The sequence below is a fragment of the Rhineura floridana genome, chromosome 8, assembly GCF_030035675.1.
Source record: "Rhineura floridana isolate rRhiFlo1 chromosome 8, rRhiFlo1.hap2, whole genome shotgun sequence".
Taxonomy (NCBI): domain Eukaryota; kingdom Metazoa; phylum Chordata; class Lepidosauria; order Squamata; family Rhineuridae; genus Rhineura; species Rhineura floridana.
Genome location: NC_084487.1, coordinates 111,630,429 through 111,643,607, shown reverse-complemented (window position 1 = coordinate 111,643,607; position 13,179 = coordinate 111,630,429). Strand labels below are relative to the sequence as shown.

Here is a 13,179-nt window from a genome sequence, read left to right as displayed (position 1 = left end):
AGATTCCCCGCTACAATATTTCTGCCATGAATAAACATTTCATAAGACATCAAAACAATGTTCTTTCACCCAGGGATGGCCAACTTGTATATTCTCTGGGGGTACTATATACTTCAGACATTAGTTCTGGAGTCAGAACAACTCAGCCCTCACATGGTGGGAGCTATAATAAACTTGGCATTATCAAGTAGTGGTAGGATAAAGTTGCTTTGAGGGCTGGATTCCATCCATGTTTCACCAGAACAGTACCAGAACTCCACAGATAGTGCATGCAGTCTAGAAAAAGTAAGGTGCACCTACAATTCTACGAACTTAATAGATCTTAGGAACTTAACTGAGGCCACATCCACACCAGACATTTATTGCATTTTAAACAGTCATGTCTTCCCCCAAAGAATCCTGGGAAGTGTAGTTTATGAAGGCTGCTGAGGGTTGTTAGGAGACCATTAATCCCCTCACAGAGCTCCAATTCCCATAATTCTCTGGGAAGAGGGGCTGACTGTTAAACCACTATGGCCATTGGAACTCTGTCAGGGGAATAAGAGTCTCCTAAAATGCTCAGCACACTTCACAAACTACACTTCCCAGTATTCTTTGGGGAAAGCCATGACTGTTTAAAGTGGAATAAATGCTTGGTATAGATGTGTGCTGAGTGCTTGTCCCACAGATTCCTATGGGATGTAGATGTGCCTACTTTTCTATTGATTGCAGTCCATAAGGTATGGTTTCATACCTAAAAGCATAGAGGATAATTTTATAATCTAAAACTATAGTTTATTAGTAAGCCAATAAACCTGGCTTGTTTCAATTAACCATAGTTTAACCTAACAATGTTTTGTCCTGTTTTGATATAACAATAAATGATTAGTGTTAAACAGGAAGCATATGCTTCCAATCTCTTCCTCAAATCCACACTGGAAGAGGATGGAATGTCACGACAATGTATGAGCAACCTTGATCACGTAACACTGAACAATGGTTTCACTTTATGTCCAATCTGGGCCTATGGTTGTCTAGAATTGTAACCAAAACAATTTCTAGTGTTATTCTTTTGACACTACCATGTTCTCCATTCATTTGTACTGCTAGCTTAAAAACATTTCCTCCAACATCAAACAGGCAAATCATTTAGTGAAATTATAGAAAGAATTATTAAAACAAAATGTAGTTATGTGTGTTTAAAGAGTAAAGAGATATCATCCTAGTTCATATGTAACACTATTTAGTGCTATGTACACAAGGTGCAATAAACCCAAGCAAACCTCAGGCTTGTGTGTTCCTCACTTTCCTCCTATAAGGTGACTGGGAGAAAGATTTCACTAGCATTTACTTTCCATTTTCCCCAAACTTGGCTTATTGTGGTAAACTCTGGTTTGTTTAACAAGCCAAATTCAGGAAACACTATTTGCATCTGGACTGTTTTGAAACTGAGCAGATTTTGTTGCAAACTGTGATGTCTGGTCCAGACAATGCAACAAGCCCAATACGTACTTTGGCTCCTTCCAACTCTTGTGCACGGTACTAAACCATGTCTTAGTGTTAAGTGTGTACTGGGCCATCTTCCTTGATCAGACTTACCTCTTGAACCAGGTGCCAAGTAAGACCATGGTTAGTAGAGTATTCCAGTTTCACCTGGTTGTCCATATGGGGAGTGTACTGCTGCCCACAGCCCATTACCAAGTTGAACTGTATCATATATGATGCTCCAATTTGCATAGACTGTGTTTCTACGTAGCGCATACTAGATGCTAGCTTAGAGTCTCCTGTAAAACTAAAAGAAGCAGGGAGGAAATAAGGATTTGCTTTAAAAATAGTCCAGAAGCAACAACTAAGTACAACAATTACACTTTTAGTACAGTTATATCTGTTATATTTTCTCACAGCATGAAGATTATACAGTCACGAGGGTGGTTGTTTACTATAGCCAGCGTGGATTATTCACATTCCGTAATGTTAAATTGAAAATACCCCCCATGCCATTCTGATGCTTCTCATAAGCTCATTTCAAAACAAAACCTTACAAAACATATAGTCCTGAACTCAGAAACGCTTGCTTAACAACCCTCTCGATTTTCATGGCAATACACAAAACAGTCAGAGACAACAGAAAGTTCAAAGTCTAAAAAGAGAGAAAAAAAACCCAGAGCCCTTCTGGACTTTTTTCTGTAAGAGTTCTCATAATCTGTTGAAATTCATTAAAAATCAGCCATGTCCACAGAGTACCTGTAATCCTGTTACTGACCTTGCCCCATACTCTGACCTTCATCTTCTGCAGTTTAAAAGTTAAAAAAAATGCCTGGCTGATTTTTAATTAATTTAAGAAATTTAGCATTGAACTGAATGATAGTGTCTGGCATGCTCAGTAAGAACCAACTGTTAGTGTTCTAAAAGCCAGACTCACAGCTGCTGGGCTTGCCTAATCAGGGGGCCACACCCACACCAGACTTTGATTTCATTTGAGAGTCATGGCTTCCCCCAAAGAATCCTGGGAAGTGTACTTTCTGAAGGGTGCTGAGAGGAGACTCCTATTCCATTGACAGAGCTCCAGTGGCCAGACTGGTTTAACAGTCAGCCACTCTGACTGAAGGTCTGTAAGGGGAACAGGGCGTTCCCTAGCAACACTCAGCACCCTTCACTAACTACACTTCCCAGGATTCTTTGAGAGAAACCATGACTATCCAAAGTGAAATAAAGGCCTGGTCCGGATGTGGCCAGCTTTGGTTTAAATTTGGGTAGGAGGCTACATGTGCCTGCTGTAGAATAAAAAGGTGGGGTAGAATAAAAAGGTGTTACCAAATTCTTCCAAGCTACACAGGAAATGGATTGGACTATGAAAGACCAACTCAAATGGTGTTTGCATTTTGACAAATTTGTAGGGGAGTCCAATATCTCAGAGAGGAGGTCAGGTCTCCTGCTCCCCTGGTGCATTCACTATAGCTGCCCAATTTCCCTGCTTTTTAAAGTTTGGTAGAAATATCTGTTGGCTATAGATAGGTTCTTAAACCGCAAGGTTTTTTGCCTATTAGCGAATATACACTGTGGGCATGAAGAAGTGAAGACCCATGGCTTAGAAAACTGCAAAATGCAATGTATATTATAGGACAGAGGTTCCCAAACTGTGGTCCGTGGACTACCAGGGGTCCACACGCATCATTCAGGTAGCCTGTGGCAGGCCCACAATTAATATTCATATTGGTTTTTAGTTGTATTTTTATTGCTTCTTTTATTTCTTACTGTGTTTTATTGTATTACAATTTGAATTCTATGAAATGCAATGAAATACATTATAAAAAAATAAAAGCAGCAATAAAAATGCAACTAAAAAAGAATCACACAGCATCTAGCATTACACTTGCTACAACAGTAATCATTAAGTGATCCACCAAGACCCTCAGCAATTTTCAAATGGTCCTTGAGGGAAAAAGTTTGGGTACCACTGTTACAGGTCAAGAAAAGAATTAGCTGGATTTTGTATTCTGGGTCAGTATGAATGCAGACAGGAAAGAAAGTTATACATGAGGAAGTGAAGTGGTAGGAAAGTATCTTTAATATTGAAGGATGTAACGGCTATTTGCCACCACACCAAAGAAGACTCAGGACACAGATATGGTATAATGTTATATTTATTAAAATATAACAAATATTAAGCCTTATCTAATTTCAGCCAATTACTCGAATTTCAACTTCTTCGGGCAGGTGAGGCTCAACCTAACCGGGAGGGAATACTCCCTCCCATCCTCAAGGCAAGTCAGTCACCACGGACTGTAAGTCCCCAGTCAAGGATGTGGGAAAACTTATCCCTCCTTGTTAGTGGAGCCAGGTATGTGGTTCCAACCTCCACAGCCTGGCCCTGCCGTACAGGCGTTCACCATGATGCGCAAGCCGGTCCCACAAGGACACTCCCCAGATCCCCACCAGACATTAAGCACTGATGGTTCCCTAAGGAGTGCCCTTTACCAGAATGCCTCAGCCTCCTCAATTTTTCCCCAATTACCTCACCTGCCCAAATTCCACGCCAGCCAGAGCAAGACAACCATGACTCCCCCCTGGAAGGCCAATCAAATCAACCCAAGCAGTATGGAGTAGGCAAAACCAAAGGGATTCTGAAATCAGGATCCCCCCCCAAATTCCTACTCAGCCCCATTGGCGACTAGCAGAGCCCATACTGACAAGGTGGGGGCGGGTGCCGCCAGGCAAAAAAGACAAGTTCTAAGGGAGGAGTGGGCTTATAAACCCACTAATCCCTTAATCCAATTGGTGGAAAGACACAACCTGACCCCACTCAAACCTTTGGGAACCTTCCCGAGCCTTCTAGCTAGTGGGGGGGGTGGCGGCAAACATGCCCCCTCACAAGGCAAGAACACCATTGTTGTACTTTATTAATAGGAAGAAACTGGGACCATAAATAGTGTTAAGAAACATTTTACTAAAATGAGCCCTACATTATTTTTGGTGTAAAATTTGTGGTGCCTTGCAGTGAATGAGTTACTGCAGTCTTCACCATGTATATTCAGAAGTAAGTCATTGAATTCAATAAGGCTTACTCCCAGATAAGTGTGGTTACGATTGTAGCCTAAGTTACTTAGAAAAGTGGTTTTCTAGCATCTTTGGAAGCCCCTTCCTTTCAGGGTTCTCCTCTGTTTTTTGTTACTGCCCTCCACCTTTTCTTCTTATAGTTTTCATCTTATATTTGTTAGAGTCTACCCTTTGTTCACTCAGCAGCACTGCCCTTAAGCTTCCAGACTTTGCCCCCTGAGTCTTAGGCTCTGAGCCTCAGGAGTCCTGGCAACCACATCTTCACTTTAAATTAGGGTGTTTTTTTGGGGGGGGGGTTACCAATGTACATATTCTGTTCTTCTAAGAGTACTTCACACATGTATATCCTTTTTCATACAGGGCAAGACTACAGGGAAAATCAGTAACGAGGCTGGGATTAGCACTGAAGGAATCTTCCCTCCTAGAATTTAACTCAGATCACTCAGCCAGACTGTTTTATTCTGGATAGCTTTGTGCCATAAATGTCACATGTACCTTACAGCTTTAGAAGATTATGTTGAAAACTGACATTTTTTAAAATATCAAATTGGCTAGGGGTTGTTATCCATCAGAAGCTTAAGAATGTATGCTTGGGTTTAGTCTTTGACCTTTCTTTTCTGTCATACAGCTTCAGTTCCTAAAGGAATTTTATTTTATGCCCTACTATATAAAACACTAGGATCCTCCGTGGCGCAGAGTGGTAAGTGGCGGTAACGCAGCTGCAGCTCTGCTCACAGCCGGAGTTCGATTCCAACGAAAGGAGGAAGTCGAATCTCCGGTAAAAGGGGTCGAGGTCCACTCAGCCTTCCATCCATCCGTGGTCAGTAAAATGAGTACCCGGCATACGCTGGGGGGTAAAGAAAGGCCGGGGAAGGAACTGGCAATCCCACCCCATATTTATGGTCTGCCTAGTAAACGTCGCAAGACGTCACCCTAAGAGTCGGAAACGACTCGCACTACAAGTGCGGGGACACCTTTACCTTTTATATAAAACACTTTAGTCTTTATAGATCAGCAACCACAAAGTGACATGGAGCTGACTACTCTTGTATAACTGAATGTTCAGTATCTAGCATTCTCTTGAGTTTTGGATCTGACTTTAGAAGCAGAAAAGAAGGTAGAGAGCTTCACTGAACTTTTTGCCTGTCATCCCAGTGCTCAAGGATGTGCCCAAGCCAGGAAAGGGCACAGATCTGTGAACCTGGAAGCTTCTTGAAAAAGATGGATCATGGTTCTTTTTCTCCAAGTCACTCTCCCTTTTCTCAAAAAGATTATACATAAAGCAAACATATAACACAGTTTGTAGCTACGAATAATGCCAGTGAGTGGTAAAAGAGCAAGATTATACATTACACCTGAATGTGTCTGTACACTGCAGGCATAGAAACCTCTTCACAAAGAAGAGGCTTTGTTCTTTTCAATTCACTTTCAGAAACTTAAAAAGCAATTATAACTTTTTCCTTTTGACAGAAGTGGACAAAATGTGCAGGCAAACATCATACCCCCCCCCAAGAATTGATTAAATTTGCTTGGGAGATTGTTCTGAAGGGATGAATCCTGCCAGATTTTAGAATGATAGCGGCAGTAGTTTTCCCACAAGGACATTTTAGGGTGGGTAAAAAAGAGTCAATCTCCTCTAGTGTTTTATGGGCAGGTAAGAAACGGTTCCCAATCGGAAAGGGTGTGAGACAGGGATGTATTTTATCACCATATTTGTTTAATCTATATGCAGAACATATCATACAAAAAGCAGGATTGGACCAAGATGAAGGAGGTGTGAAAATTGGAGGGAGAAATATCAATAATTTAAGATATGCAGAAGATACCAGACTACTAGCAGAAACCAGTAATGATTTGAAACGAATGCTGATGAAAGTTAAAGAGGAAAGCACAAAAGCAGGATTACAGCTGAACATCAAAAAGACTAAAGTAATGACAACAGAAGATTTATGTAACTTTAAAGTTGACAATGAGGACATTGAACTTGTCAAGGATTATCAATACCTCGGCACAGTCATTAACCAAAATGGAGACAATAGTCAAGAAATCAGAAGAAGGCTAGGACTAGTGAGGGCAGCTATGAGAGAACTAGAAAAGATCCTCAAATGCAAAGATGTATCACTGAACACTAAAGTCAGGATCATTCAGACCATGGTATTCCCGATCTCTATGTATGAATGTGAAAGTTGGACAGTGAAAAAAGCGGATAAGAGAAAAATCAACTCATTTGAAATGTGGTGTTGGAGGAGAGCTTTGCAGATACCATGGACTGTGAAAAAGACAAATAATTGGGTGTTAGAACAAATTAAACCAGAACTGTCACTAGAAGCTAAAATGATGAAACTGAGGTTAGCATACTTTGGACACATAATGAGAAGACCTGATTCCCTAGAAAATACAATAATGCTGGGAAAAACAGAAGGGAGTAGAAAAAGAAGAAGGCCAAACAAGAGATGGATTGATTCCATAAAGGAAGCCACAGACCTGAACTTACAAGATCTGAAGAGGGTGGTCCATGGCAGATGCTCTTGGAGGTTGCTGATTCATAGGGTCACCATAAGTCGTAATCGACTTGAAGGCGCATAACAACAACAAAAAACTTGTCAAATAGGTTCCAGAGTTTTTTTGTGCTAGGTGCCTTTAAAGTTGAATTGGAGAAGAAGAAGGAGAACTAAAAGGGATTTGCTTTTCTCCCTGTGATTTGTGTTTGGGCATCAATTACGTGGCTACAGAGTAGCAAGCAAACAGCTTTGTTTTGAGTAGGCTGCTGTGAGTGTTAGAAAGTTCAATGTTGTTGATCCACAGTCTCCCCACCCTGTATCTTTCATAACTGCCTTGTCTAAGCAGCTTCTGCTGGGGTGGGGGGAAGCTTGAGAGTGAGAAGGGGGCTTCTCACTCTCTCCTGCACAACTCTTGCCCTTCCTGTCTAAATTCTCTGATTCTGCCTCTTTTCTGAGAAAGAGGGACTGGTGCTGTCTGCACAGGTGATGCTTTGCCACTTACAACAGTGAGGAGGAGGAGGAGGAGGAGGAAGTTAATAAGACAGACTATGGCTTGGCTGATAACAAAATAAAGAAAAAATCACTTGAGACAGACTAAGGAGTATGCAGAGAGAGAGAGAGAGAGAGAGAGGGAGAGAGAGAGAGAGAGTTTAATAATAGAAGGCAGACAATGGCTAAATGAGACAAACAGGCCACTGAACTTAAAGCAAACTCCTCAGACCAGAAGATTATCAGGGGAAAGTGGGGGGGGGTCCACTGAGGCTAATAAGAACAAGCAAAACTCAAACAAAAGCAACTGCAAGATTAAATCAAAAGGAATAATGAAAAAACACAGAATTTTAAAGGAAAAGATGAATAAAAAGGAGTGGAGTGGATTTAAACAAAGGAAAACTTCACTCCAAATGCTGCACCAGAACTCTTTAAATATTGTTCTTCCTCCTCAGAGACAGAATTTGTAAAAGAGCAGGAAGCACATGATACCAAAACTATTTTTTTACTCTCTTCCCCCAGAGCACAGGATTGGAGAGCCCAGGTAAAATAATTCCGTCTTATTACGAGTTAGACCTTTCAGTCAAAATGGAGCTCTCCCTTCCCCTCTCCCACCCTGGAGTTTTATTTCACTCTCCCCTCTCCTCAACCTGGCATATTTCTTATGATAAGGTAAGAGACATTTGTTTAGCTTTTAGGAAGACACTTGTGTGCAGCATTTTTTAATGTCCAAATTGTTGAGCTGCCACATAGCACTTCGAGTATCTCTGCTTTTTTTTTTATTGTTTTATAAACCCCATTTCATTACAGTGTGGTCATGAAGCAGGGTCCATTGTAATAAAATAATACAACAAAATGCATAATAGAAAGTTCATATGATCACAGATGAACAACAAAAATATTGAAAAGCCAATAGAACCAAGATACAGTAGATTTCGAAGAAGTTTAAGCAGATAGCCCAGGTTTTGTACAAGTCAACAACAGTACAATGATCACTCTTGCACTGATTATCAAGGGCTCATGGGAAGAGGATAGGAACTCCCAAATTGTTGAGAGGCAGATGGTCAGGAATGAAGTCTGGGCAAGGAGATAACATTTACCAAATCAAGAAAAACTCCAAAAAATCTCAATAGTTTCAGTTTTGTGGGCAATAATTTCAAAACTTGGGTGGCGGTGGAAGACTATAATGCATAAAAATTTATTGTTCACATAATTCTGTTCAGAGCTCTCTGTTTCTACCAGAGTTGTATGTTGCAATCTTCGGGTGTCTCATACAAACCCTGCTTCACCTTATACAAGCCAAGAAGCCCTCCAAAGCATTCCTGCTTTGGCTGAGGATTCGGGATTTGTCTGAATCTGCTGAATGTTCCTAGTAAAATGGTTAAAAAATGTCAGGCTGATTAAAAATCTGGATTTCTCTGTGTTGGCCAATCAATTTCTCTATAACTGACTATACAAGGTCTATATAGATAGAGGAAATCTAACTTATTTAGTGTTGTTAGACTTGTCAGCCGCATTCGACACTATCGACCATACCATCCTTCTGCACCGCCTCTCTAATTTGGGATTCCGTGGAACGGTACTACAATGGCTTCGCTCCTTTTTGGAGGGCAGACTCCAGAGAGTTGTCCTTGAGAACTTTTCATCTAAGGTTTGGCCATTACGCTGTGGTGTTCCCCAAGGCTCCGTATTATCCCCAATGTTATTCAATATTTATATGGAGCCCTTAGGAAAGATCATCCGTGAATTCGGAATACACTACCATCAATATGCAGATGATACCCAACTTTATTATTCTTTCCCGCCAGATGTTTCAGATGCGGTTCGTCCCTTAAACCAATGCTTGGCTGCAATACAGCAATGGACTAACAAGAACAAACTGAAACTTAACCCAGAGAAGACGGAGGTTCTACTAATTGGACATAAACCCTCTCATGAATTTAAAAACGTACTTATTTTAGATGTGGTTCCACTCCCTCTGAAGTCCCAAGTTCGGAGTTTGGGTATTCTTTTAGATTCTGCTTTGACCCTTGAACCCCAAATTGCAACAGTATCCAGAAGTGCTTTCACCCAATTAAAGCTAGTCCGCCAACTTCGTCCGTTTTTAGGAACGTCGGACTTGAGGCAAGTGACACAGGCTCTTGTGACCTCAAGATTGGACTATTGTAACGCTCTTTATATAAGACTATCTGCTAGATCGCTTCGTCCGCTTAAGTTGGTTCAGAGAGCGGCGGCCAGAATGCTGACCGGAGCTGGTCCACAAATGCATACTACACCTCTTCTTTATCAACTTCATTGGCTACCGATTTTATCTCGACACCAGTTTAAAATTTTGGTATTAGCTTTCAAGGCCCTACATGGATTAGCACCAATATATCTATCAAATCGTATTCTGGAATTTAAATCTCAACGACCGACAAAAGTACCCTTCGAACATTCTCTTATCATTCCATCTACCTTTATAATCCGCCGCTCCAATACTAGGAACAAAGCTTTTTCGTGCATAGCTCCCATCTTATGGAATAACCTGCCACCAGAGATCCGATGTTCCTCCTCACTCATGGTCTTTCGCAGTCAGTTAAAAACATTTTTGTTTCTTCAAGCTTTTAATGTTAACATTTAAATTGTTATAACTATTGTATTATTGATTTTCTTAATTTTATCTTTTAATTGTATATTGTTTTGTATTAGACACTGTCTTACTTGTTCGCCGCTCTGAATTCTAAGAACTAGGGTGGGATATAAAATGTTTAAATAAATAAATAAATAAATATATTCTTGCATTCTAGTATGTTCATTGCATTGCCTAAATATGATGGTGGTGGTGATTCTCCCTAACTGCTGGGATTTCCCCCCCAAAATACCCCAAGACCCTAAGAAAGCACAATCTCTTTGTCTCATAGGCCACTGTATTTTTTTAAAAATAATCAAATAAGGTGTGTTATGCAGGGAGTACAATGAGTATGATATGCTTTTTTTTTACAGTACCTCTTCATAGGATCTTTTTATGTCTGCAGATCTCTGTAGCCACAATTCAGTAGCATTAAAAGACATTGACTCTATTCCCTTCCCCATTTCTTGCTTCCATAATTCTCCAGTGTACCTCCTTACTGCTGTTTTTTTACTGCTGGAATCCCAACTCCCTTTTTCTTTGTGTGAAGAAACATATGCTTGGAATCAATTTGAACACTGTCAGAAGGTAGCCAAATATATTGGCTGCATCATAAAGGAAGAGTGATCAAATGCTCTCCAGAAACAATGAATCAAGAAGAGGTTTGTTATAAACATTCTTCTGGGAACTGATTTCTACTTGTACATTGAATTAAATGATGTGCATGTTCAGAAATAGTCAGCTTCCATGGCTATTCCCAAAGTAATCAGTCTACCTGCAAGCACTGCAGACTAATTGGTACATGTGGGGATGATAGCATAGTAAATATACAGGGACTTTCACAATCACTGCACTCTCAGTAACAATGAAAATCCATGTGGATACAGATAAATTGTGTTGGACAAATCTAGCATGTTAACATTAGGGATTCCATATTCTCACAGTGAACCTGATCTTTCTTCCTGAGAGGATAGCAAAGCTTTTCTGTCATGCCTGACATTCTTGCATTAATCTCTATGGGAAGCAATGCATATATGGAATTTCACACAAACAATGGCTCATCCATTCATTCTAGTATCAGTATCCATGAAGCTCACTATATCAGCCAGAAACAATGGATGAGAGTGTGAAAGTGCTTTTCTGCTTTTAACTGATTAGCCATTAACGTGAGAGGGAAATCTGAATTAAGATACTAATGTGAACCATTAGTAGTAGCCATAGTTGCTACCATCTAGATCTTTTTATGAAAGGCAGGGTATTTTTGTTTCATTTTGTTAAAAATATATTAATATGTGCAGCTTTAGATGACACACAAACAACGCCAGCTATCTGCACAGTCTTTTCTGCATTTACCTGGCAGTGCTACTTTGCAACATATATTTGTATTGGAAAGTATCAATGCATTGGGGCTTCACATCAAAAGTTATAAGAAATATTATGAAAAAGAATGCATTATGTGGGGCAGCACACCCTTACACCAACAGCACACCTTAGACAGCTATTTCACTACTATATCCATCAGAAAAATGGCCAATGGTACAAATGTAGACTGATGATCCACCATCATGTACACTGCGGATATTGGATGTACTAGTGTGCATATTTGATTTATCTTACTTTTTTTTCTTAATGTAACATATTCATATAAATCTCTTTGTAAATGTTCCAAGATCTTTTAAGATTAGTAAGTGCCTTCCCACTTAAGCAAATAATTGGAAATAATTCCATCATGACTTTGTAAAAGCAAAAGTCATTACTTCATATACCTACCATAACATGAAGAAGCACAATACCTATTTCCTTTGGGTAGTTCAACCACTCTTGTTTCAGAAGGTGACTTGGACTATTTATATTATTATATTACCAATTATTGGTCTGAAATATCACATATAATTAATGCAACAAGTTAATTTCCAACATTCAAGCAGCAGTAAAGGAAAGGAAATATATCAGCAGGAAAATATAAACGGTTTTATAAATGCTGGTGCTAAAATATTGAAGCAGAAATAGATTCTGCTTTATAAATTCATGTCTACATAGAGAGAGCCACTATATAAATATAAGCATTGCTCCCCTCTCATGAAATTGTGCTTTAAGGTGACATGGTGTAAAATGATTTATAGCATATTGACTACAGTTCTTCTAATGAAAAAGTGATTGTCAAAGTTCTCCCAGGAGAACACTCTTTGTGCCATGCCAATCCATGCTCATGGAAAGTCATGAGTTAGAAAATGAGAAGCAAATGGACTCACAGCTGGGAGAAGCCAACAATAATTAATTTAACTACCAGCCAGCTGCGCAGACCTGATATAAGTAAAAAATTTCCCTTGAGACAGGCAAGGTCAGTGAAGGGAATAGTTCACATCTTACAAAGCACCCAAAGAATACTTATACAGTATGTATAAGTAAGTATACACAATGTTTTCTACCCAGTTTAGCACAGGAAATAATCAACAATAAGAAAGGATTGCAATTAGCGCTGTAGTTTCTGGTTTGGACTCATGGGGGGGAAAACCAAAACAAGCAAAGAATTTATTTTTTTACCTTGCCATCCAATCTAAAAAAAACCACCTCAAAAATGCTATGACAGTCTAACAAGACCAAAGGGAAAGCAATGGCATTTCATTCCAACTCTTAGATTAAAATGATGCAAACAGTTTTAGCCCGACCATGTTGTTTAATTTTAATGAGCAGTGAGTACTTCCATTGCCTTTATTAAAATGGTTAATGCAGTTTCAACAGCCTCATTATCACTGCCAAAGCACATTCTATGTTGTTCTCACAGCTAAGCCAACTCCTTTTAGTTTGACAGATGATCAGAAAGTCAAATCAGACTGTTCAAAATGCACTTGTTAATAAAAGTCCTGGAGTGTTATTTCTTGGTGCACTTGTGCCAACTACACTATTATTTACCATTTTCTCCTAATCAAAATGATTGCAGTTTCTCAAAGCAAATTACAGTATTTTCTACATAGTAAATCCATAGCAGGATAAAATCTTATCAGAGATTGATGCACTTGGTGGTTTGATGAAAAAAGAAAA

At 39.6% G+C, this 13,179-nt stretch overlaps 1 protein-coding gene across 3 annotated transcripts in view; it reads right to left on the bottom strand.

Annotated features, from left to right (window-relative positions):
- The window catches only part of RELN (reelin), a 504,997-nt gene that overhangs the window by 148,049 nt on the left and 343,769 nt on the right, over positions 1-13,179 (bottom strand). For all 3 annotated transcript variants that reach the window (XM_061640446.1, XM_061640447.1, XM_061640448.1), the window contains one exon: positions 1,579-1,771. In XM_061640446.1, the coding sequence (XP_061496430.1) occupies positions 1,579-1,771 (193 nt within the window). The remainder of the gene's footprint in view (positions 1-1,578; positions 1,772-13,179) is intronic.